Source organism: Phalacrocorax carbo, chromosome 16 (assembly GCF_963921805.1).
Source record: "Phalacrocorax carbo chromosome 16, bPhaCar2.1, whole genome shotgun sequence".
Lineage (NCBI taxonomy): Eukaryota > Metazoa > Chordata > Aves > Suliformes > Phalacrocoracidae > Phalacrocorax > Phalacrocorax carbo.
Window position 1 is genome coordinate 5,884,731 of NC_087528.1, and position 27,254 is coordinate 5,911,984.

General features: G+C 41.4%; 2 protein-coding genes across 2 annotated transcripts in view; one reads left to right on the plus strand and one right to left on the minus strand.

Annotated features, from left to right (window-relative positions):
* PITPNC1 (phosphatidylinositol transfer protein cytoplasmic 1) overlaps positions 1–12,267 on the minus strand; it is an 85,909-nt gene extending 73,642 nt beyond the window's left edge. The window contains exon 1 of the mRNA XM_064467352.1: positions 11,750–12,267. Coding sequence (XP_064323422.1) covers positions 11,750–11,896 — 147 coding nt within the window. The 5' untranslated portion in view covers positions 11,897–12,267. The remainder of the gene's footprint in view (positions 1–11,749) is intronic.
* A 95-nt stretch (positions 12,268–12,362) lies between these two features.
* On the plus strand, positions 12,363–21,749 carry PSMD12 (proteasome 26S subunit, non-ATPase 12). Its single transcript, XM_064467350.1, has 11 exons — positions 12,363–12,538; positions 14,287–14,346; positions 14,592–14,720; positions 16,082–16,189; positions 17,148–17,252; positions 17,690–17,839; positions 18,005–18,139; positions 18,697–18,809; positions 19,183–19,357; positions 19,860–19,937; positions 21,305–21,749. The coding sequence occupies exons 1-11, from the start codon at positions 12,431–12,433 to the stop codon at positions 21,512–21,514; spliced, it is 1,371 nt and encodes a 456-aa protein (XP_064323420.1). The 5' UTR covers positions 12,363–12,430; the 3' UTR covers positions 21,515–21,749.
* Positions 21,750–27,254: the final 5,505 nt, after the last annotated feature.

Consider the following 27,254-nt stretch of genomic DNA (forward strand, 5'->3'; position numbering starts at 1 on the left):
GTACAAAACTAATAGAATCCAACACTGCTTCAGCATTTTCTGAACACAAAGAGGAAAAATATGGAAGACACATTTTTTCCCAAGAAAAGCCATTAAAATGTCATTTCTACAATTTAGCACCCTGTATTATACTTTATAAAAATAAAAATAGTATTTTCATACATACCCAAGGATTCAAAATTGGCTGATCACTTATACCCAAAATTAGGAAGAAACAATGAACAGGGAAGGAGACAAACAAGACTAAGGCTAGACTAAAAGCATTATATTTAAATACAGGTTAGGCTGAAGTCTAGTTCCCCCCACCAAAGACTGTAAAACCATCTGTTAACCCAACTGGAAATCTAAATTACCTTTTCTTCACTCCTTCTTAAACCTAGTCAATAATCCTGGGGAGCACCTTTCTCCTTGCTTTCCAGACGCATGCAGACCTTGGTAATTTAACTTAAATATGTGCACAATATGCCTACACAAAGTTCTTCAGGCTGCACTGAAGGGCTATCATAGCAAAATTGCGTGAAATGTCACTGTTTGCTTTATTCTGGTGTCAAGTCTTACAAAATATACTGCTGCTCTTGATAGATGCTCTATGAACCAAAGAAGATAAGGATAAAATATAAGGAAAACTATAATTATTTGAAAAATATTAATTTAAAATGACAAATAAGTTTTCCATGAGCAAGGATACAAAGGATACAAAGGATACAAAGAATTATCCCTCACCCACAATTACATATTTCAATGGGTTCCATGTGTGTATTATCTACCTTCATCCTTATAGTATTTAATGGTTGCTTGTGTGTTAGGTTAGACATTCAAGATGGACAGCCTGCATGTGTTTCAGCATCCACAACTGGCTCTGTTCTGTAAGGACAGCCTGGGGAACATATTTGTCAGCTCACTAGTCACAAAGAATATCGTGAATGAATCATTGTTATACGCTATGGTTTCCATTACCTGACTAGGCAGTCTTCTGTACAAAGGAACATGATCTCCAACAGATTTTAACAATACAAATGCCTATCAGACTAAACAGAATACTCATGAAGGAAAATATAATTTTTAACCTTTCCTAGTTATTACATAAATATTTCTCTTCCTCTAATCTAACGAGCTTTATCTACTTTAAGGGCTATAAATCACCCAACATGTTTCTAACATGCAGTCAGGCAGGAAGCACATGAAAATTGGCATAATTATATTATTTCTAACCTTACAGTTAGATAGATGAGGAAATTGAACAGTCTGGACTAAGGGAAAATTATTTTTGACATATCAGAGTTATCAAACTTCCAGGTGCTAATATAGGCATCCACATTCGTTTTTAGGCGCATAAAGTGGCACAATTTCAAAAGCACTGATCATTTAGCAACTCAAAGTTCATGCCAAAGAATAAAAAAAACCAGAAAGCACTAAGTTTTAAAAGCCAGTATTGACATCCTGTGTCTTTCTCTCCCTGTTCTTTTGTTTCTAAACCTACATTACGCTTCAAACACACACACCTTGTGGAGTTCTTGATAGCATCAAAGCTCTGTAAAACACTTGAGCTCAAAAATGTTCTCAAGCACTGACAAGCTGCCCTATATTTTGCCAAGAAAGCATTCAAATCAAATGTGTGCTATTATTTGCTATATATATACCTTGAAGAAAACAAATGTTGACAAGGAGAGACAAAGCAAGAGAGATGAAGGGAGATGTATGTCAGAGTCTGGAGTTCCTTGAGTAATATCTAATCCTCTCCACTGAAAGATTTTTTTAATGATTTACACTGAAGCTTCAAGAACAAAGGTTGTCGTGTTTCTTTCACAGAGTTGTATTGAAACATGCAAACAGGAGTAAAGGAGAAAATTGGCTATTTTTGGTCTTCTGTTTGCAGTGGAGTTCAATAAAGGTTTGACATCTGTTCTGCACTGCTTTGCTTTTATATCGCTCTAGGTGACTACAACTAGTACAGGAAGGTCAAGCTCAAGTAAGGTATTTATTTTCTTCCCATGGTAAAACACAGCTCATTTTCATCTGTTCATTCTTACAACTAGACTGTGCATCAAAAGAAAATTAAACAGCTGTTCTTAATCAGTACTAAAAGTTAACTGCTTTCTCTCACCTATTTTATCTGTTATATCATTACAATGATTCTTCCCTGTCCATAAGATTTAAGGTCAATTTAAGGTCACACTGTATGTAGCAAAGGCCTTGTGATGTGAGTAGACATGACCGCCCACAAAAGACCAGATCGGATCTGTTTGCTACGAGAGTCTTACACAATGATTTCTTTTGAAGGGTAAAAAGATACTCATAATGGTATAAAGAGCTTTTCTAGATCAATAATTAACCCTGAATACTCCTCAGACAAATGTATCAGTGCCTCCACAGCATTGCAAAAAGAAGGTAAGGCTGATGATGTCCTCATAAGACATATCCAGAAAGAACGATTAACTAGAGTAAAAAGTCCTTTACTTCTCATACACTGATTCCTTTAAAAGATACTGAAGTGCTAAGACTATAGATGCATTACAGCTGTTGATAGTTTAAATGAAAATTGCACAATAAGCCTCCATTTTTGCTGGACAACTTCAGCTACTTCAGCTCAAAACTGCCAGATAAACTTTTTCTGCAGAGGTCATGGTCATGACACAGCCCAACTATTATTTTATTTACAGTAATTAAACTGAATTAAATTTGAAAAGCTGACTTCACCTTCTGTTTGCTTATAGTCCTCTTGCTTACAACCAACATACCGCTTTTTCAAATGTTCCATGCATTTACATATTCCTGAAAATATGTTCTGTGGTTATAGCTGGGAAATGAAAAAAGCATACAGAATCGATCATTATTTAATCTAGCTGTATGAACTGCAGGATGAGCTTTTGTAGTTTGTCCTGCAGTAGATAACTGTAGTTTAGAAAAAAAATGTATTTTACACTTTATACCCTACTAAAGGCTTTTCTGTTCTACATGCATATAGTTATATCTAAATATCATAACACCTGCTAACTCTCAGGGCATACAAACACTTTCTCAAATGCTTTCATTGAGCTTTAAATCTGTTGGAATAAAACACGTTATAACAAGAACCCTTTGTACACAAAACAGACTATGAAATCTTTTAAAGAAGAAAAGTACACAAGATTCAGAGAACACAAATACTGTTTACACATATGTTGCTGAAATAATCTTACGTAAATAATCCACACTGGGAGAATTCATAGTGTTTGAAACAAGAGCTAAACACTGGATATTTTTCTAAAGGAGCAAACCCAACCTCTAAAACCAGAATTTGTTAAGGTTGAAAGGATTTTTTTGTTGAAAAATCACGATCTACATTTACAGACATTTTGCAGGTCTCTGCTTGTTTGTATTCATGACAATTCAGCTGCTCCTAGACACCTCATGCAGGCAGTGCTCCCCACAGATCAAACTTAGCTTTTATTTAAAGCACAAAATGGGAGCAGTTCCACCAACTTCAGCAGAGATAATCTTGGTTGAAATAAAGAACAAAGGAAATAAAAACCTATTAGGACTTTAGGTACTGGCCATACACGTATAGCTCAGAACTAATTGAAATGCTAATGGTCATCCCTGTTTCCAAGGAAAAAACCCTATGATGACTACTGTATTTTATTTGATGTCCAGCTGTAAAATATATACAGCCTAGCTTCATGTCTTTATTAGCATTTTATAGCAATAACAGCTCCATTTTCAACAGGATCCAGCAAAAATGTCTTCCCACCTATTCCCCTACAGAATAATTGCTTTTCACACAAATCAAACGTCACTGTACTTTGCCTCTTCCAACATAAAAGGTCAGTAAGTAACATGCTAACCTATCAGATTTGTTTTACATTTTCAGCTAAGGGCATCTCAGAAGCACAAAGCCATATAATCCTTCTTCTGAAGAACTGTGGAATTATGATTTGCAATAAGACCCACAGTTGATAACTTTTTAGCATCTCAGCTCTTTTCAATTGCTTGGTGTTCTTTTCACTTGCTTAGGAATGTGGTTTTTTTAACTGATGGTATTTAAAAGAAACCACAATGCAGCCTATTGTAATATTCTCTCATATGATGTAACAAACTATTTGTAAGAATGAACTAACACACGAAAATGCAAGGAAAAAATAACCAAGAGGCAGGCTTGTTGATTAATTGCAGCTGGGATGAAGATTGGTAACATACCCTAAGCAATTACTGCAACAGATTTTACTTGCTTTATGTATTAATGAAAAGAAATGGCTTTTTCTAATTTAGAAGGTCTCAGTGTTACCAGAAGAACTGACTTTGCATGCATGCCTCCCAAAAATACCACAAAGGAGGTACAGAATGACTTCTAATTGGCAATCATATTGGCTTTGTCAACCAATAGCTACATTCTGAGCTAATCTGCAAAGTTCTTACAGCAGTTGTTATTATTTTGCTTAGAAGTTAACATTATATTTCCTTTCTCAAATTATTTTAAAGCTGATCAGGCAGCTTTCAACTACATATATGTAACAGTCCTAAATAGCCATCAACAAAAATTCCATTTAATGACTTAGCCACAGCCTTGAATGAGAACTGTAGGGTGGTGCCACAGCAGCTCTTGGAACAACCTGTCTTTCCTGGTGCTTACGGACAAGGAACAAAGATGCACCTCTGACTCGTGTATCCTGGCTCAAAATAACCCAAGAATGGCTAAGTCTGTAGCAATCAGCGTTTCTTAGGAAATGTTTTCTTTGCAAGACAGCATTTGGCCTCCAAGCTGACAGGTATACAAACAAAACTCCCATAAATATTTGGGTATCCTATCTAATAAGGGAATCAGCGAAAGAACGCCTCAAAAACCCAATCAACAGTAGCTAAGGAAGACCAGCTATGCAGAATCTCCTACCCACGACAAAGGCAGAAACTCTTCAAACCTGGAGATAGCCTTGCTCTTACAGGGACATCTATCAGTTTTTAACTCTGACCTAGAGATAAACCAAGGTCATCATAGTCAGCCAGTGTGCTACTAATTGCTATACTGCGTATTTATTTACATGCAAAGTGATGGCTTCTAGTTATTTGACTGGACATTATGCAACATTTTAATGTACACTTTTTCACATTACACAGAAAATCTGATTACAGAAGATCAGGTACAGGTGCTTGGCTGACATAGGTAACCTAACATTCACAGGAATGACGTGGGAAGCCAGCTCTGGTTTTGGTGACAACACCACAGACTAAAGATGGACTTCTTTCTCTTTCATGTTGTGAGGTTTCTATGTATGGATAAGTGGCAATTCAGTGCTAAAAAAGAAAACCGCTCAAGGAAATGCTTTTGAATGTATGTATAAAGTGCACAGGCTGAAAGCCAGAACTTTTAAACAGCAGAAAAAACAGTTGTAAAGTTGAAGTAAGGAAAACTGCACCAAAAGAGACGCCATGCAGCTGCATAAGAATGAGCTGCAATTTTCACATAGCTGTTGAAACCTACAACCTCAAAAACACTCAGGTGCTTAGCTCCCAGTAACGCCAAGGCAAGTTAGTACTTCAGTGCCAGCGTAGATCAGGGCCCAGCATCCGAATCCTGAGGGAAATGGCACATCCTTTGAGAACTGCATTTCCGACCAAGCCCACAGAGCTTCAGCGACTTCACGTCTTGCAGACAGCAGCACAGGCCTCAGAACCAAAGCGCTCTTGGTTCTGGAAGGGTGAGCATTGCCCCGTGACATGCCCCTAAGGGCTGCATAACACATTGCCTTCTCATTCTGCACAGATGCCAAAAATATCAGGCATTATTGGTCATTAATGTGCAACTAAAGGTCGAATAAGATAACGTCGCCTTCACAGACTGCAGGCAACGTCGCAAAGATGAACCATGATGAGAAACACAGTACAGGGCATTTTTAGTATGTAAACAGTGTAACAAAAAGAAGGTATCTGCTAATTTCACAATTTTGTCCTAGTTCATTTTATAATTAATAATGAAATTCACGCTAAATATCAGACATGTTCTAGGTCCCTCAATAAGGAACCTCAGCTGCAGCTCTTGGATTGAATAATGGATGATTCAACATAAGAGAAATTACAAGACTCTACTAATTCTGTTAACAACCTAGGGAACAGAATACTCCAATGTCATCTTCTGCCTCACCATGCATCATCCATTCCTGTTTTGGGAGATTTCCGAACTTTTCTCCACCTGGAAATCTTGTTTAACAATAATTTTTCAAAATAAATTAGGTCTGATCCCTTCTGATGACATAATGAACTGGCATTAACTAAGCGTGGTAGTTTGAGGGCATCAGGAACTGGCCCGGATAAAACATTGCCTGCAGTAGGATAACACAATAAACTAACAAAATTATGTATTAAAAGAATAATGCCACCCAACATCACAGCATACCTTATAACTTGGTTGGAAAAATGCTTGAATGAAAAACTATGCCTATTTACCTACACACACGTGGTGGGTTTCGGTCCTGCTCCCAGAGGAAGGAATTTCCTGAATAGCCTGCAGTAACTATTTAGCAGTTTAAATTCTCAGTTTTAAAATACTGTTAATTTGCCAAATCCAAGGATACAAACAGACCATTGAAAAAACTACTCTATCATCCTCTACACACACTGCAAAGAGAAGAAAATAAAATCATGCAACAGAAGACTCACCTGGATGTATTTAAATAAAAAAAGATGTAAATTGATTTGCAAAGTAAATGTATTTTGTGTTATACCCCTGGGGGAGGGGGCTCCAACGGGGCATGGCCCGCCCTTGAGCCCCGCAGGCCACCGGCTGCAGGGCAGGCCCCGGGGCGGGGCGGGGCGGGGCGGGGCGGGGCGTGACCCCCGTCACAGGCCCTCAGGCCGCTGCCTCGGCTGCGCGCCCCCTGGCGGCCGGGAGGAGGGGAGGGCGCCCCCTAGGGGCTGGGAGGACGGAGACGCGGGAAGGGAGGGCGCCCCCTGGCGGCCGGGAGGAGATGGAGGCCGTGGAGGTGAGGGCGCCCCCTGGCGGCCCCGCCCGCCGCAGGGTAGCCGCTCTGGGGCCGGTGGGCGCAGGGCGGGCGCCGCCGTTCCCGCGGGAGCCGGCCCGGTCGGGCGTGCGGCCTGAAGCGGGGCCGCCCCGCTCCGCAACGACTGCTCCTACGGCGGCAGCGGCCCCACCTGCCCGTCCTGCGTACCTGCGAGACACCAGCCCCCGGAAAGCACCTCCCCGTTCACCTCGGCCACCGGGCCTTCAGGCACCGACTGCACCCGCAGACGGGCACTGCCTGCACCCACAGGGCACCACACGGCACGTGTGTTACGTGTAGGTATTCCCATTTACGTCAAATAAAGCGGTAGGATGTTTGCAGAGGAATAACAACACAATGAGCCTAACCCGGAGTTTTGAACAAAGAGCATTTCTGTAAATGACAAAAAAGTTTTATTAATAAATCACCACCCATCTGCCCTACCTGTGCTAGGGGCTGAGGCCGCTGTCATCTGCAAGGGTATTTTAAGCAAAGGTGAAGATATATTTAGAATCTGGGTTTTGGACGAACGCTTGAACGGATAGAGGATTTCAGCACAAAGCATTTGCTTGCAAATACGCCTAAGATTCTGCTTAGAAGTCTGGCAGGTGAACCTTTGTGACCGATACTTTGATGACACAATGCTCTTGATACACTTAAGTTACCTTTGTTCCTGTAGGATTCCCTTATTTTTCCAATAAAAACATTCCCCTCTAACCAACCACCTCCGACGAAGTTTATTACACGAAGAAAAAATATTCAGTAAGACAAACACAACCTCAACTCGCCTTAAAAGAGAAAGTAAGAGCCTCGCTAGCCAGCGGCGGAGCTTACCTCTTCAACTGTCAAAGGCATGCAGATCCGGTACTCCTTCATGAGCATATTCCCGCTGCCTCAGTGCGGACCAGCAAACTGGGAGAAAAGTGGTTCTTCCTGCACGACGATCGCGACGAAAACCAATCACGGGAAAAAATAATCAAGGCTCTTTCTCTGTACGCGATTGACAATGCGTCCGCAAGAGAGTAACGCAACCATCCGGGGAGGCTGACCCAGCGAGACGAAAAGGCAACACAACCGCTCCTTTCTTCCAGTTCTTCCTCCTTCAGCCCGCGGTCATGGGAATTTCACACGCGCTCGCACCGACAGAGGCGACCGAGCCCCGAACGCTGCCGCTGCAGCCAGAGACATCCGTCGGAAGTGCACGAAGGCGGCGGTCCCCGGCAGCTCTGTCAAGACATGCCCGGGGCGGCGGAAAGAACGACCGAGCCCGAGATGCGGCTCTCCCCGCCACCGCCCCGGGCGGCAGGAGAGCCGAGATGCCGATCTCCCACACAAAGCCTTTCTCCTCTAACGTTTCCCTTCCGCGGCTGCCGAACGCGGCTCCCACCTCCCCGCCCGCAACGCGGCTGCGGCGGCCGCGGCTCCCGCTCTGCTCGGGGGGCGGGGGCGGCCGCGGCTTCCCCGGCGCAGCCGCGGGCGAGCTGTAGCCGGGGCGAGCTGTAGCCCCGGCGGGGGCGCGGCTGACATCAGCGGGGCGGCAGGAAGGGAAGGAGGGCCGGGGCGGGGGGTGGGCTGGCGGGCAGCCGCCGCCGCTCGGGGTGTGTGGGGGGATGTGTGTGTGTGTGTGCGCGGCACGGGAGCGGCGTGGCCGGCCCGGGGACCCCGCCGGCACCCCCGCTATCGGCCGGCGGCGCTGCCCGGGGAGGGGGCGCCGGCGGCACCCAGCCGGGAAGAGCGGCGGTTTAGTTCTACCGCGAAGACTTCTCGATTTTGGGGGAAGTTTCTTGCCCGAGGCGCGGCATTCAGAGCCCGGCGTGGGCGGAGGGAGCCCCCAGAGCCCCGCGGGAGGCGGACCCGCTCCCCCCCGGTCTCCCCGGTCCCCCCGGAGCGGAGGGGGTGCGCTGGGTGCCGGCAGCCCGGGCGGCGAGGGGGAGCACAGGATGCGAGGGCCTCACCCATTTCCCTTCTGGTCAGCCCTGCCTTATCAGCCAGCATATTTTGCAACACAAATAAAACTCCTTTTTTTCGTGCCAGCTATTTACTTTGAAATGCCACACAGAAAGTTCAGTGGAAAAGTGCCTCACTCCGAGATGAACAATAAAGCCAGAACCTCTATAAAACGGAGGCGCTTTTTTTGCTACTTACTAGGCAATTTGTTGGCTAAATAGTTTTTTTAATATGCTTGGGGATTGTTTTTCAGCTAAATTAACGCATCATTAATTACAATGTGATATGGACAGGAACCCAGTTCTGCAACTAGCCGAGAACCCCGAACTGTTACACAACCTCGGGTACATCATAAACTGTTCACGGTGCTGTTTCTCCTGTCTTCCAAAAGGCTATGAAGCGTGTATCGCAGAGAAGCACTGTGACAGTAATGTGAAAATACAAGGCACTATACAGATAACGGTAAAGTACACATCCGCACTTGAATATAAATTATTTGCAAAAATGTAAGTGATGAAATACCTTATTTGGGACAGTTAAAAATGAATTTAGGTCTACAATGAAACGTGTGTTTCATAACAAGAAAGAGCAAAACCCCTCAGATTTTCATTGGTTCTGAATGTACAGTTCAAAGCTATGTATAGAATTTTTAGCCCAGAGAGGCCACAGTGCCATCTCCTGGAGCTAACAACATGACTTTCCCATTCCACTGCAATAACGGCACAGTATTTCACACTTCCCATGAAGTACAAATACCTACAGAAAGAAAGAAAAAATCTGGGAGCTCTGCTAATAGCCTGGATTTTCAGCTGAGGTATAAACAATGTGGTTAATGAGTCTTCTACCACAAATCTGACAACAGCCATTTATAAATATCCAAACTGTACCTACAACTCACAATGTTGGTAGTATATATTCCTGAAACTTCTATGCAAAATAGCCAAAACAAGGCAATAGCTGTGCTATTATCTATAGATGAGAGAGATAAAAATTCACATCTAAACTAACCACTTCAATTTTAAGTTATGTGCTAGTTGTTTCATTCATTGGGAACAATATATCTGGATTTCTGCTGAAAAGTGACATAGAAAAATTAAAAAATTTTAAAACCCCTGCTTTGCACAGGGCCTTGATGCTACTCAGTTTTAGGCAAAGACACTGATCTCAATAAAACCAAGAGAAAAACCTAAACTAGTTTATCACCTATTATGTGCTTTCGACATAAACCAAACCTTATAGCTGTGTTTAAAATAACAGAGCACGCAGATCTGTGGAAAGTAGTTTGTCAAATCCAGCAGCTACTTAAAATGGAAACCAAAATGACTTCCCACACCTACAGCAAAACGTTCTTCAGTCGCCCCACATTTATTGCCTCAGACACAGCTCAGTCTTGGGCTGTCTGCACATACGCATGGGGGAAAAAAGCAGTGACCACAGCAATACGCCTCACAACTCCTGACTATGACCACTGGCCCGGGACTCCTGACAAAGCACGCTCACCAAATGCTTTGTAGGGGACATGCTGAGAGAGAAAACTTCTCGCTCCAGCTAGCCAGGAAGTTTCTGCCAAGCATGCCTGCCTCAATTTTGGTTGTTTTCTGTGAATTGTCAGAACTATCACTCTTACCTCTGCAACACGCTATGATCAGTTGTAAAAATAAGACATTTTTCACTCATCTTGCATTTTTGACCTGAGGGGAAAAAAACCCCATATGTTAAATCATGCTGAACATTAACTCCAGATGGACTTGCGTCAGCAAAACGTTGCTTCATAATAAGAGACAGTAAAAGTCTTTAGGTATTTTACTAAGGACGTTTGAATAAGAATTCAGGGAGTTTTGAGCCATTCAGGAAGTCTACACTGGAGGCAAAAGCTGCCTCGTCTCCCAGCATACCCATGCAGGTAAAGGAAGATAACAGTTGTAGTACGTGTTGATTTTCTTCCTCTTTTACTCAGTGTCTGAACCAAAATTAGTGTGTATGGGACTATGTTCAATTAGATTAGCATCTGACTTTTAACCTCCCTGAAAGCCATCACTCCCTATCCATCAACTATAAAATTATACTAATATTACAACCTAAAAGACTGAGATTTTACAATTCAAAAGAAATAGGCACAGCTCTGTAAAAATTGGCAAATGGCCAGAGCTAGGAAATAACTACTCATACACTCGCTGTGATACATGCATGTATTTTCAATACTTAAGTCAATTAATAACTAAAAATGATTAAGGATAATGGATAAATTCTGTTACTGGACTTTTTCAATCAAGTTTGAGTTCAAACAGAAAGTGACTGGACTGTGCTGTGCCAACTGGAAATCACAGATCAGACAAAATTGCCAAATACAGTGTTACAGCTCTGAATTCACTTAACTGAGTTACTCTGAATTTACACCAGTGTAGCAGGTATAGTAACTCGGTCTTAATTCTGCAAACAAGAGGTTTAAAATAGTTACCTCAAACACCCATTTGACACATACATGCGTTGTTACATACGCAGCATAGTCACTAAGTAACACAGCACAAAATTAATTTCATGGTAACTCATTTTTTCTGGGGGGTCTTAAATAACATCCCAAGATATTGGGCATTCACTGATCATTACTTTCTTCTGAGTTGTTTGCTTGCAAGCAGGAGCAAGTTTCTCTGAATTTCTCCAGTGAATGAAAAGTTCTGCAGCATATGAAATTCTGTTTTGTAATGAGAGGTGATGGCAATCTGCAACCACAAGCATTGCAGCAACATCTCACAACTTATCAAACACACTGATGGTGCAGCACTGCCTAAAATCGTGATTCTTGTGCTCTTAAAAACCATTGCGTCTCCTACCTTTTCCCCACCTCTCCAGCAATGCACGATGATTAAATGGCTCAAGGCTGGAACGGGAGAGACATTGATATGACGGCGGTGAAGCCACCACCGCACCCCGAGTCCTCCACCGAGGCCATACCATGGTGCCACCTGCCACGTCAACATGGCACGGCTCTCTCAAAGGGGGAAAACAGCATAAACCCACCATCCTCCTGACTCACCACTCCCCGCCCTACGGCCATATCAAGGTCTCAAGCCCTTGACACACAAGCTACGAGCAACACCGGGACTGCGGCAACCGTGCCGAACGTCCGCGCCCCCGCTGAGGCGGACGGGCGCAGGGCGAGCTGCGGGCCGTGGCTGGACTCGGTGGGCAAGTCACACCCGGCATCTGGCACCACCCTCCCCTTCCCGGGTGCCGGAGGGTCCCTCCGCCATCTCCCGGGCTCCAGGCGAGGCAGGCCAAGCTCAGGGACAGCGGGAGCCGCCGCCGCAGCCACCCGCCATGAGCGGCGCCGCCTCCCTCACAGCCGAGGCCGCCCCGCCCCGGGTCCTGAGGCGGCCGGAGGTGGCCCCGGCAGCGCCTGTTTGGCGCAGGGCGGGGGCCTTTCGCGGGGCTGTCCCGGCCGTGCCTGCGCGCGAGGGCCTGGCCGCTTCCGGTGTGTGTTCGCGGGGGGGACGCGGCGCGGAGCCGGGGAGATGGCGGAGGGCGGCGCGGAGCGGGCCGATGGCCGTATCGTGAAAATGGAGGTGGATTACAGCGCGACGGTGGACCAGCGGCTGCCTGAGTGCGAGCGGCTGGCGCAGGTGAGGCGGAGGGGGGAAAGCCCGGCGGTGCGGATGGGCTGAGTCATGGCGTGGGGCGCGCTAGGCCGCGCTCGGCAGGGCCCCGGACGCGCGGCGCGACGTGCCGCCGCCTCTTGTCACCCGATCCGGTGCCGAGGGGTGCGGGGTCGGGCCCTCCGTGCCGCGCTGAGGAAGGGGAGTAGAGGGGGCCGCTCTGCCATTTCCTTGGCGGAGTGTGGAGGGGTGAGCGGGGGGCGGAGAGGAGAGGAGGGGAGATGTCAGGGTGCAGCCTCGCCGGTGAGGGGGGAGGAAGGGCCGACGCCAACAGAAGGGACGTAGCTTTTCCCTGCTGCCACTTCCCGCACGGAGCGTGGCTGGGCAGAGACGGAGGTGCTTGTTCATCCTAGGACTGCTGTGCACCAAAGCTGCCCTCGTGTAACTGATCCTGTGTCAGGTTAGACAGGCAGCGCGTCCCATCCTTCTAGCTTGGCTGTGTACATGCCCCAAAAGACTGGAACGGAGGGCCAGAGCCGTGACGGGCTGAGAGGGTGTCTGGCACCTGCGGAGCAAACACGTATGTGCACCCAGCCATAGATGACCACCGAATGTCTTGCTGATGGGATCGTAGGGGTAACCGTGCATATGGTGTATCTTAAGGTTTCTTTTATGGACTTGTTCTGAACCGTAGAGATTTTTACGCATCTCAGGCCTCAGAACAGATTGGATTTGCTGCTATCTACTTTCCCAGTAGGATGGCATCGACATTTTACATGGTGCAAATGCTGTGCTTCATCCATGTGTCTTGTGGTAGATGTGTTGGACTGGATAGCATATGATAGGATTCTGAAGGTAGTAGCCTTAAGATAAGTAAATTGCATCTTACACCGTCTTAAGACTATTTTTTGGAGAATAGGCACAGGTGTTTTAGCCCACAGGCACAGCTCTGCGTAGGTATGGACACCATGACCATGTTTCATTGATGCATAAGATGTAAATTTTGTGGCAGTAAGAGCACATCCTTAACAAACCATTGTATATGGTTTAAAATATTTCAGTAGGGTGGGCACGTTTTAGAAACAAATTTCATTTTCTGGCTTTGGTTATTAATTTTCTAGTTTCTAACCTTTTTTTACAACCTTGCAGTTGCTACGGGCTGCTACAAATTGCTCCATATTAACATTTTTTACAAGATATTTGGCTAGGAGTTATAGCTTAGGACTCCAAGTACATTGTGGTATCTTTACTCAAAACAAAGGCAAATATAATTCTCAAACCCCAAAAAGCAGGAATATTATATTTCCATGCTTAGACTGTAAAGCAGGTAGTTTTATGTTTTCTGTGATGTGCTGTAATTATGATATGATGAATGTGGATGAAGGTAATAATAAATTTCTGGTGAAGGTATCTAATTGTATATCTGTTCTCACTTAGAGCTTTGTTTTGGGTAGGAAAGACATCATCCTAGTTAGCTCAGTGAATGTGAGCTAACCAAATATGTCTGAAACTTGCTAGGTTTCTTGCTCAAGGCAGATAATTTGTAGCACATATTTGGGAAAAAAGGAACTAGTACCTTTCCAGTTTAATCTGTGTGTAGAAACATATATTTAAAGTTAGTGCTATGTATGTTTCTTTTTTAAGAAATAAAATACTTAAATATTAGTGTACAGGCTAGTCTATGTTTTTTACTTACATGAGAATTAGAGCTACTCTCAATTTCAACTGAGTTGTATTCTTCACTCATGGTGATAATTCTTTGCCTATCATATTAGGAAGGAAGATTGCAAGAAGTAATTGAAAATCTTCTCTCCTTGGAAAAACAAACACGAACGGTAAGTAGCATATGGTGTACAACATTTACGCTGGGGTGTCCTACACACCCCCTTGTTCCTCTGGGTTAAAGTCATGAAGGGAATTGGAGTATCAGTCTTTCTCTTTTGTTGTTCTTTTCTTTAAAAAGAAGATCAATGAGGCTTGATACAATCAGGTTTTTTTGCCCTTTGTATAAGAGAAGTGCAAGTGAGAGAGGTCTGCAGGTTGTTTATTCCATCGCTAATATGCTGTTTGTTTGTTACAGGCATCTGACATGGTCTCCACATCCCGTATCTTGGTTGCTATAGTGAAAATGTGTTACGAAGCAAAAGACTGGGATGCTCTTAATGAAAATATTATCCTTCTATCAAAGAGAAGAAGTCAGTTAAAACAGGTGAATTTAATCCTTTGAAACAAAAAATAAAATTATATTTGGTGCCGTCTTGTGGATCTGATTCCCCCTTGTGTTTAGGGACTTCCCTGACTTTGTAGCACCTGCCCTGCCTGAATGTATTGTAAGTAGCTTCTGTTGCCCTGTTTTGGTAGGCATAACGAAAGCCAATAATGAAACTGATGTCTGGAATTAGTCTGTCTTCACCTTGTGCCTGAGCTCCTTGTGGTCCAGCTTGCCGTTCTCAGCAAAACAGCTGTGACTCTTCTGCTTTCAGTGCATCAGTGCTTTTAGATGGTAGTTCATCTTTACACTCTTCTACTGTCTGTATTGTAGACATATTCTTAATTTTTCATGTTCACATGAGGTGTCCATTAAGCAGGATTACTGTGATCAAATAAGGTGCGTATACTTCATATGCCTGAAACTGTCGTACTCTGGAATTCAGTTCTGTCTGAGAAATTGGCTATCAGGATAGCTGAAAGCACTTGCACTCAAGAATGAACAAAGTTTATTGCACTGTATGTTTCATTTGACTTAATTAGAAGTTTGCAACAGGTAATTTTAATGGCATTATTGCTTTAGAAAGAAAAAGGTTACATCCTTTTTAATTTGTGGAAACATCAGGAGTTCGTATTCAAGTAGAGTACAGTTTAATTCTCTAACTTGTACAAACTGTGGCTGAAGACTGGGTCATTTCAGCTGAATTTTCTTGTTGAGGAAGAAGTTTCTAGAAGTTTCATTGTGTGTTGTTTTTGTTTTTTTGGAAGTAGCTATTTGAATAATTGTAACAGCGTTGTCAGCATTGTTACCAGAAGAACGTATTCCAATACCTGTGCTTGCTGCCGAAGGATGCTAGCTTCTTAGTGCCTATTTGGGAATATGCAGAGATGGAAAAGTGTCAGTCAGAAATGATTACCCCCCTTCGTTCCCATCCTCAAAAATCTACAGGTGTCCTGAAGAGAAGGGCTAGTGCACACACTTAAGAGAAGATGCACCATCTTCCCTTTAGCTGTGCAGGTCTTAGGGCAAACAGATAAGCCTTGTCAGTCCATGTAAGAGTCGTGTGGATTTGGTAGAAGAGTGTTACTGCTGTTCAAGAGACAACCGCATGGGATGAATTACTTTGAATATCATTGGAAAAGCTGAAAAGAAAGACATGACAGAACAGCATTGCATTTGACTTCTAGCATCAGTTGCTAACGTCATTTTACACATTTTCATGAATCAAAGTGATGAGAATTATCTTGCGTGCTTTCTGCTGAGATGAGTACTATTTAGTACTTACCTCTGAGTGTTATAGTTTAAATGCATTTGAGAAATTTAAAAACACAATATGTTTTTCTTTTCTGTTATTGTACTAGGCAGTTGCTAAAATGGTCCAGCAGTGCTGCACATATGTTGAAGACATCACAGACTTACCAGTCAAACTGCGCTTAATTGACACGTTGCGTATGGTTACAGAAGGAAAAGTAAGATTTTGTTTTAAGACTGAATGTCTAAAAGGTAGAATAAAAATGTTCACCTTCTTTAAAAGCGTAGCTTCTTAAGATTATTTTTTAATCTTGTTCAAATAAGAGCAAAAGTGTGTTTTTGTATTAACCTGAGAAGTCAAGTAGTATGTTTCCTTCCAAAAGTCTGCAAATATTTTTGATATTTCATCTTTAAATAATTCGCTGAAACACTGGTCATATTTCCATCATGTAGATATTGGGATGTATTATTAACATAATTAATAATACATTTCAGAGTTCTGAAATGCCATTTATTTTTAACTTTTTAAAATGTTAGGTATTTGAATTTATTAGAGAAGTGGGCAGGCTTAGTTTACTTTCTCTTGGGCTTAACAAGGTGTTACATACAGTTACGGTAATCAGAAGGTGATAGCAAAGCATTAGACCAAGTTAATTATTTACATAATATTCCTTTTACTTTAAGAAAGTAAACAATTCTGGATAAAGGCAAATTGGTATTAATGTTACGGCTTTTGCCTGTTCAAAGTTAGTCTAAATGGTTACTAATTAAGTATTGTTGATTTATGGATGGTTAGGAGTGAGTGAAATAATAATGCAAGGGGTAGTACTTAGTACACATTAGCCACTAAAGTCTTAACTTCCTATCTGTTTCAATATATTTTAGCAGACAAAATACGTAATACTTCATTCACAGTACACATCCTTTTATGTTTGATTAAAGAGTGGTAGACCAATTTAGACATTATTTTTTTGATTAATTTGTTCCAAATATTTCTGGTGTGTCAACTATCCATCATATTTTATCTGTGTATAGTATCAGTATAGTGTATGGATACACAAGGAATTAATCGGTTGTATGAAAACATCAAATATATGTCTTAGTGGGGTTGTGGTCTTAGAGTTTTCACTCTTCTTTAGAAAATTCCAATGTTTAAACTACCACTTCTGATTTCAGATATATGTGGAAATTGAACGTGCTCGCCTGACAAAGACACTTGCGACGATAAAAGAACAGAATGGTGAAGTGAAAGAGGCCGCCTCTATTCTGCAAGAATTGCAGGTAACGCCATGTAACTGAAAATTGTGTCAGCGATAAAAATTAGTTCTAACGGCTGTTAGGTTATTGTTTAGAAACTTAATCAGGTATGTCTGCAGAAATGCCTGGAATGAGATTAACTGTCATTAGTGAAAGTGTAAGTCAGTTTTAACTGCTTTTAGTCTCATGGTTAGGTTACATTGAATTTCCCATTCAGAAAACAAATTTCGATTCTCTCGTTAGTGCCTTAGTTCAGTGCATTCTTCTGGTGTAAGTGGGGGCTATAATTTCAAATTGTGTAACATTTTCTCTGTTTTCACTTGCTCTGGAATAGCTGTTTTTTATGTTGTTTTGTTTTGTTCCACGCTCCACACACGCCCCACCTCCCACTCTTCTTGCACAGTTAAGACTTCACCTGATTTGACTTTGAATAGTGTTAAATCGTTGTATTTTCATTTTAGGTGGAAACCTATGGTTCAATGGAAAAGAAAGAACGTGTAGAATTTATCCTGGAGCAGATGAGACTCTGTCTAGCTGTAAAAGACTATATTCGGACTCAAATTATCAGCAAAAAAATTAATACAAAATTTTTTCAAGAAGAAAACACAGAAGTAAGTCATTGGAGGATTTCTTCTCCCCCCTTCCCAATTTTAATATGATGTGCCTCTCTTCAGGTCCAAATGTGTTTGAATCCCTCTGTTTTTCTGGTAGCCAGCTGGATTTCATTTACATGATTCATAGAGCTGTATTAATTTTACTGTTTGATACTGTTTCAGAAACTAAAGTTGAAATACTACAACTTAATGATCCAGCTGGATCAACATGAAGGCTCCTACCTCTCCATCTGTAAGCACTACAGAGCCATTTATGATACTCCATGTATCCAGGCTGAAAGTGAAAAGTGGCAGCAGGTACAAAAAACATTGCGTACAAAATGTCTGTATTTTCATCTGCCAAATACCCATTTCATTACCAGATCAATTTACAGTAGATTAAATAGCTCAGTCTGTTGTTCTTAGGGGTTTTTTTAATGGCTATATTAACAAATCGGTTAGTTGAAAACAGATTTAATAAAGTTGATTTCAAATGACTATTTATAACTAAGATCTTCATTACATTGTCTTTGAAAACTTGAGAAGGTCTTGTCTGTTTTATAAAGATGCAGAAATTGGAAACAGCTGTGCAGTGTGGCCTAAATGATACCGTTGTGTATGCAATAGAAATGTTACATATTTGAAAAGATTTTTTTCCATGTATTTATTTTAAATACTAGAATTTTAGTTAACCTGAATCAATTTAAACCTATCGCTGTGAATGAGGGTTCATTTCTGCAAGATGACATCAACTTCACCTTAACTTCTTAATATGCTGGGCTTAAGCCTTTTGCAAGTTAAATTCTAAGTTCTGTGGGCAGTGTTTGTAGTTGTTTAGTTATGGGGAAAAAACCACACTCTTTCCTCTTAAACAGGCACTGAAGAGCGTTGTTCTTTATGTTATTCTTTCACCTTATGACAATGAACAATCTGATTTGGTGCACAGAATTAGTAGTGACAAAAAGCTAGAAGAAATCCCGAAGTATAAGTAAGTATTCTTTCTAATAATTCTTAGGTGAAAAGTGTCTTTCTCAAACCAGCTGTGCAAGTGAAAACTGTTTACGCTGAGTCTGCTGTAGGCATCTCAGAATTTAATGCTGTACAAAAAATACTCCAAAATTTTCATTTCATGATCGTGCAAGTTCTACATTAAAATTAATGTCTCTTTATGAGAGAAAGATCTTTATTAGAAACACAGTCTGACTTCAGCTGCCCCCGGTAGCGTGAAGTATTACAGGGTATATTCATGAAGAACAATGAATATTAATAGTAATAAAACATTTAAAATTTTTGATCTATTTAAGTATGCAATAAGCTTTATTAATTCATTGATTGTCAATCAACTTCACTAAATCATTTAGAGACCTCCTAAAACTATTTACCACCATGGAATTGATGCGGTGGACTGCCCTAGTTGAAGAATATGGGAAAGAATTGAGAGAAGGATCCCTTGACAGTCCTGCAACAGATGTTTTTGGCTGTACAGAGGAAGGTGAAAAGAGATGGAAAGATTTAAAGAACAGAGTTGTGGAACATGTAAGTATGGCTGCCTTTAGGCATTAGCTGTTTGCCTCAACTAAAAATGCTTTTCGCTTGCCATATTTTAGTTACAAAGAGAAAGTATGTAGTAAAGCAGCAGATAAGTTGCGTTTTCCAATGTGTTGTATTTTCAACATTCTATTTGCTCGTATATCTTTATTATAGGTATTTGGCACAGTTGCCAGAAAAAGGAGCATGTTGCACTCAAATTGTGAGAGTTAGCATTCACATTTCAATAGAGCAGAAACTTGAAAGTCTTGCTTTGTATTAAATTCATAATTAGTTGATTTCATTACTTAATAATTTGTCATCTAGAGACTTTTATACCTTTTACAAGCAAAGGAACTGTTTGTTCACAACTCCCTCATGTACCTTATGCTGGACTGTCGTTAGAGCATTACAGCTCCTAATCTGCTTTTAACATTGACTTTTATATTTTTGCAGCCTGCTTCAATTATTTTTTGCACATAACCCTCTACTCTGAACACTTTTATTCCAGAATATTAGAATAATGGCTAAATATTATACCAGAATTACAATGAAGAGAATGGCACAGCTCCTGGATCTGTCTGTGGATGTAAGTGTTGCTTTGCTTATCCTTCTTTCATAAATGGCATGGAGGTGTAAGTGTGCATGTTTGTGGCAAAAAAAATGTAAGTATTCAGCAAAGCAATGTTCTCTTTTTATTTGGAGTTCTCCGTTTGGCTTAAAAAGCTCTGTAAGTGGTGCTATAGATCATCATTGCATTGTTTTACAGACAATGCAGAAAGACATTCTCTTTCTAGCAGTAGCATTGTAGAAATACACTGCTTGGTACAAAATTCTCAGGGTTTACACTTGTGTGTTTGTGAATGTTCATGGATATAATATCTGTCGTTGTATCTCTATATATCTGTCTTTTGTATTATCCTTGCAGCTCTCCTGGCTTCATCCTTAGTGTAATTCCCCTGCTTGTGTTAGCAGTGTTTTTCAGCTCTTATCAGGAAGAACAAAGTGTGCTGTTGAGATAGACAGGGAGCATTAAGTGAACTTTTGTTCATTGGGTTCTTTTTATGAGAAGCAGTGTAAAAGTCTGTTGGGAGTAACAGTGTTAATCCTATTATTTGTCACTTTCCTAGTCAATACGAAGACCTGAGTGTATTTTCATGGCTTTATGGGAGTTAGAAACCTGTTTTTTAATCCAGGCAGAACTCAATGTCATGATGCATGTACCCATACGGCAAAAGCTGCTCTTAAAAATTCATTTATATTCAAGGTCTCATTTAAATGCTGGAGCTTCTTGTCTTGTTTTTTCAGTGTTAAGCTCTTGTTGATGGGTGATTAAAACTGATGGAAGACACAGGGTTTCTCACCTTTAAACGTCCCTGTTTATAGATGGTTGTACTTTGGGAACACAGGGTGGAGTGGTCTTCCTGTCATGCCCCTTTGTCTTTTCAAGAGCTTTCCAAAGAGATTCATACATCATGGCATATTGGTGTTTCAAGTGCAAATGGAAAGCTTTATCCTACTGTCTTTTAATTAAATCTGCTGTTTTCCACAAACTCAGAATAAACCTTCTTTGACAGTGCTCAGTAATTTACATGGATTTTCCTATGCCTCGCTTCTCAGAAAGCTTGTGCTGATACCTATAGCCAAGTACTCCAATGTGGAAAAGTCTGTTGGTGTAATACATTAAACTTGTAATTTCATGGAAGACAATCAGTTATAGGTCAAGTAAGTGAAAAGGTTTTGAGTAGATGGTGCTAGTGGCTTGCAGTGAATGCCGACATGTGTAATATTAAGTATTGTGCGTTTTTTTAAGTACAGCATTACTACAGCTGTATTTCTTTTTAAGTGTAAAGAAAAGCTTGTTCCCTGTGCTTTAAGGCTATTTGGGAGGAATACTGATGCTTTGTAGATTAAAAAAATGCTGTTTTCTTGACTTAGTGCTGTTTGTCTTTGCAGGAATCGGAGGAGTTCCTGTCTAACCTAGTAGTTAATAAGACCATCTTTGCTAAAGTAGACAGGCTGGCAGGAATTATCAATTTTCAGAGGCCTAAGGACCCAAACAATATCCTCAATGACTGGTCTCACAAGCTCAACTCACTAATGGCCCTAGTTAACAAAACCACACATCTCATTGCCAAAGAGGAGATGATACATAACCTGCAGTAAGGTGCCTCAATAATCTCAGTGCTTTTAAAGAAGGCATTAAATCTTCATAATAAAGACTATTATTACAGTGTGTATATGGTTTGTTTTCTCCCTGTCAAGCCTTCCTGGTCTAAAATATAGAACATAATTCTGAAATTCCTGTTGACAATTAAGTTCCCTTGATTATTCATTTGGTTGTTAAATGTTTTTGCTACAGTTGGTGAAAGAACATAATAAAACTGTATTGCCTGTATAATAGTAGTCTTGTGATTTCTTCTTTTCCATGCATACCTTTATCTAACGCATAATTCTGTGGTTATTTCATTACAGGGCTATTTTTGAGGCTGTGATTGAGATGATATACTGTAAATAGTAAGATCCTAGGGTTTTACAGTAGCGTGCCTTGAGGTAACTTATCATGATAATATTATAATGTTATGTCAAGATGCTGTTTGAACAAAATCCTGCATGCTCATGCTTAAAAATAATGCTATTTCTTGTGGTTTGGGACTACAGATAGGCTTTATTAATTCATTCTGAGCTCACTGAGAAATCTACCTGAATCTTGTCTGCTTGGTGCAAGTCACTAATTTTCACGGTTTTGTAGTTCTGGTTTATAATGGCTACAATAGCAATTATGCAGTTAACGAAGATAGTACTTCAAAGCTGCTGCTCCTCATAATTGAATGTGTTATATTCAGACAAGATAATGTCCTAATATTTGTGTTAACCTACTTGTAATGGAGGGAAGCTTTAGATTTTTTTCCCCATGTCCCTGTTCTGTTTTTTTAAGAAAGTAACTTTTTTTTAAGAAAGTAAAACTGTAGCACAAATAGCATAGTAAGAATCGATGGAACTTCTATTGAATTTGCCCTCATTTTTAATGATCTTAATGCTATTACTGTTCTGTTTGTAATTAATTAGGTAGAGACCATAATTGCAAATGATGTATTGAGTTGTATGTAAATCCTATCTCTTTAAAAGCACACTGAACTTCATTCAGCCTAACACACTTGGCACAGGTAATTATCATATGAATACACAGTAAGTCAGGAAACTTTAGACAGTGATTTTGAGTGAGGGAAGTCTGTGAAGGGACAGGAAGAGATGGAGGCTTCCAAGCAGTGATTTGCATTTGAAATGTAGACTTTGGACATAGCTTAAGGGAAAATTGGGAATGTAATTTTGGAGGCAAGTAACTTTATCAAGCCATACTAATCTAGCTCACTGCATTTGAGCAACAGAAATACAGCTGAACTATCAGTGAGGGAAGGGAGAATGAGGGACAGATTGTTTTGAGTGCATAGAATGCTAACCATCTATCTTCCTAAATTGTATTATCATCCCAGTTGTGCAAGTTGTGTAAAATCTTGTCAAAGCCATGCCTGAGAACGGGATGTACTGTGCTTTGCGAGGCCAGCCTTAGTAGCGTAAGCAAAACTGGCTGCTGCTAGGGTAATGAACAAAGTAACTTACTTCAGTTTTGACCTTGTCAATTAAAAAAAGATCTGTATTCCAGAAGCTGAGGCAACAGGTATCAGAAAGGGGAACAGTGGGTCATCAGGGGAAGTGGGAACTTGCCTCTCCCTCTTCTTATGATAAACCTTTTTATTCCATTTGCAAATCTGGAATCTTCAACCCCAAGCGTTTAAGCTTATGGACTCTGTGACACTTGTGCCAGATGAGAGATGCTGGACCTCTTTCCCCAGCCAACCCTATTTTCCTTTTTATCCTGGAGTGGAATGGTTCAGCAGTTCCCTGGCCCTACTTTCTGGGCTTCTTGCAGATCCTACTCCCTTTCTGGCCTAGCTATAGCCCTCTGTGCTGCCTTTGTTTGCATTTAGAGCATGAGTGTGTTGGAGAGAGGAGGTGGTTTCTCTCCCCTCGCAACTACCTTTTGCTGTCAGGGTTGTAAAGAACATGGAAGCATTCTCACCCTTAAGCAGCCCAGGTATCTCCTTAAAGCTCAGTTCAGAAGGATTACGAGGGTTCACTTTCATGGCCTGTATTCATACCAAAGATCGACAAAGGCTTTTTGCCTTTTGGTCTGAAATAGATTTTTGTCCTCACTGAATTCACTTACGACACCTTAATCTTGGTTTGACAGCGTAGTGCCTGAGGCCAACTCCCTACCTAACTGTCCTCATGAGATACGCTTGTTGTGCGCCTAGTACTTGGTGCCAGAAGCAAGAATCCCTCAGGGTTTGCTTCCCCACACATCACAAAGTTAAAAGAGGAATTTTCAAACAAAATTGTAGAATTATTAGGCTGTATGGTAAATGCAAGTGAGTGGAAAAGAATCTATTCATTCTGGAGGGTTTTGTTTGGGTTTTTTTGTTGTTGTTGGCAGACTATTATTAATAAAAATGAAAGGGGTGTATCTTGAGTCTCTGGAAAACGTTGTCACATTCAGGTTGCTAGGAAAAAAGACACGCTGTAAACTTTTGGTGCTAGTTCATCTCCAGCATGCAGATATATGTCAGGTACAACTCCATGAGCAATTTAAAGGTCAACATAAAGGCATGCCGGCTTCTTAAAAAAATGCACTGAGGCTGAAGATCTTTGATCTTGACAATGTGGGGTCAAACCATTGCATTAATCTGAACTTTGTAGTTGCTATCTCCTCAATGTGCCCTCAACATCCCCTTATTGCCGTTTGCTCCTCAAGACTCCCATTTTGTGGATCAAAGGAAAAATGAATTAGTTTGAATATGATTTGCTCCAGAAATCGTGTGTGTTTAAAAAAGTCCATGTTAAAGAAATGTTATCCTTGGATAATTATGAAGTAAGATTAAAGTTGAGATCATCTGTTCTTTAGAGGACTCTGGAGGAATTCCAGGGGAATTTTCATGCTGGAAAATCAAAACTTGCTACTCTTCAGCCTAATAATCAGACATTAATGGCTGCCTAGAAACAGTTTGCTTTATTGTTTAGTAAGACTAAGAACTACTGTTGCTATCTAACCTCAGGTCTACCACTGACTTGTTCGTGGCAGAGGGTAAACCACTTAACTTCGGTTAGTTTCCGATGATTGCTGCTTCTGAGGGAGTTAAGAAATTTATAAAGGTCCAGTGTGCTGAGACAATAAAAACATTGCTGCTCTCACTGCAATCAGTCTGCAACTTCTGTTGAGAAAAGCCTCCTGTTGTTTTGTTTCTTAGAGGTGAAAACTGCTCAAGATGCCTGCTGGGGTGTTGGGCTGCAGGGTCAGGGAGGCAGTTTGGTGCTGAATGTATTCTATTATGTGCTTATTACTTTTACATGTTAATTGTAATTTTTTTTTTCTGTATTCTGAAGTTAGACATCATGAGTGCAGCTGATTGAAAATTTTGTTGTCTGTACTGGAATACAAGAAATGTCAGTTCCCAGAAACAGAAGTGAACTTTATCATAGAATAGCAATTGATTTTCTGAATTTCCTGTGAAAGCAGAAGTCTGAGGAGAAAGGAGAAAAAGCAGCAGTGTAAGTCTGAAATAATTAAAATAGGTTTGTTTTTGAAAATGCAGAAACCAAGCCATAGCTGTGATTCCAAGTGTGCAGCTCATGGGCGAGCCAGGACTCCAGGGCTTTTTGGCTACCAGCTCTCCATTAGCCCCAAAGCAAGTGAGGGTTTCAGAGTTCCCAACTCTTCCGGAATCTGTGCCACACCTTTCAGAGCTCTGCTCAGATCTTAAGCTTCATGGCAGGGAGCCTAGCAGCCCTGAGTGGCCCCAGGTTTTCAAACCCCTGTTTTTTGGCAAGGAGCCTTGATTTTCCAAGGACCTGGGCATGGCTCCTAGCTTCACAGAATAGGGAGAAGTCCTGTGAACAGTCATAATTTACAGAATCCTGATTTAAGAGTAGAGAGACTGGATGTGTTAGTGCCTTCTGTAAAGGGCTTCCTTGCAGTTATGGTCCCTGGGATGTTGGGCTTTCTAAACTTCCAGCAGGAAATGGCAATTTTCAGATCTGAAAGGTTTTGAAATCTTAAAATTGAATTTGGTATTGCTGCGTTAGTTGGAGGGGCGCTTTTTTGTTGTTGGTTTTTTGTTTGTTTGTTTTAATCTTATTATAATGAGTCCCCAGAAATATTACTGTTAGGCTTTTGAGGATCTGAGTCCTGTCAACTTTTATGATGCTGAGCAGAGATTCATTGTTTTTGTTCCTATCTCATGCCTCCCCATTGTGCCTTTGGCATTTCTTATATTTGCAACATATACTGTTGCTTTTTTTCTGCTCCCAGACTCACAGTGACCAGCTGCTCCTGGTCTCCTTGGGCAGAAGAGAGCGTGCTGCAACCAGTGCAAAACCCCACATTCCTCAGCAGAAGCCTGGTACTGTGAGCTCTCCTCTTCTCATGGAATCCCATTAGTGAGCCTAGCACATGGAGATTCCAGGAACTTAGGAAGTCTGGACATGCAAGCCAGCAGTCAGCATGTAACACATTGCTTTCTGTGCCCAGCCCATGCTGAGTGAAGACCTGGCTTGTCAACTCAAGCCTGTAGAGTTGTGAATGATGTGTTTGATTGCAGAGGTTGGAAGCCAAAATTGCAGCTTCCGCTGGGGTAATACACATCAAGGAGAAAGAAAGAGACATCTCATGGAGTCCCTCCCACAGTAGCAGCTAATATTATAAGCTTATTTCCTTAAATTATCCTTTAATGCTGTATTGAAACACGTCAATAAAAGCCACAAGAAGTTTCTTTCTTCCCATGTAGCGTACAACCGGTTGCTAGTGGCATACTCTGCCTTCTGTGCAACAGAAGTGGCTCTGAAACTGAGGTTTAGTTATATTAAAGCCCTTTGGATTTGGAATCTCATCTTTTAGGCCAGTTGCTGTATAATTTGCACTTTGAGCAGGATTTCCAAGGTTAATGAGTGCTTGGAGTCCAAATTTGTTTTGGACCAACAATCCTCATCTGTTAAAGACTATGAAAGAGCTTGGAGGGGACACCACATGGAAATAATACAGTTATTCCAACCTTGCAGGCTCAGTGGCAGTACTTTAACAAAATAGTGCTTGGCAGCCAACCCCATCTCAGAGCTGCTGGCTCCCTCTGTAGCCTCTGGCACGTCCACTTAGGGTTTATGCAATACAATTAACCAGTCTACAAAATCGAGTAAAACCTATTTCATATGGGGGCTAAGAGGTTTAAGGGAGAAGATCATAAAAAGCAGTGGGTGTAAGGGCACAGCCTCCATACTGTGTTTTATACACGGCACTTTTTCTGAGACGGGGATTCCCCTGCTGCCCGTCTTTCCCCAGCTCCCTTCTGCGCTGTTTCTACAGCGCTGAGTTGCCATCTTCTTACAGCAGTCTTTGCCTTTCAGTACTTTCAATCTAGGAACTTTAAAACAAGAGAGAGATAGCAATAAAAATGGTGTCTGTCATTGAATAAATCCTTCCCCATATAACTCAGTCACTAGGCACACAATTTTTTTCCTGGCACAGTATAAATAGTGTCAGAACAAATGGACTCAAAAGTTAATGACAGCTTATGTGAAAATGAAACCCAGCAAATTTCTGTCTCACCCCAAACTGAACTCCAGAGGATATATGGATATTTTTAGATATCTACACACATACAAACCTCATTCTATTTTCCACTGCTTTTTAAAAAAAATTATGATTTATTTTAAGAAAGCCTTCCTTGCATTTTGTAACAGAAAAATTTATCAGTGATACGAAAGCTCACTAGGAACCAAATGCAACCAACCTCCAAAATAGGACTAATTCCACATCAACAACATGGACTGAATGAGACCCTAAGCTGGTTAGATC

Coding starts and splice junctions, on each gene's coding strand:
- PSMD12 (XM_064467350.1), top strand. CDS start 12,431: ATGGCGGAGGGCGGCGCGGAGCGGGCCGATGGCCGTATCGTGAAAATG. Junction 14,721..16,081: donor GAAGAAGTCAGTTAAAACAG/GTGAATTTAATC, acceptor TTATTGTACTAG/GCAGTTGCTAAAATGGTCCA. Junction 17,840..18,004: donor TTCAAGAAGAAAACACAGAA/GTAAGTCATTGG, acceptor ATACTGTTTCAG/AAACTAAAGTTGAAATACTA.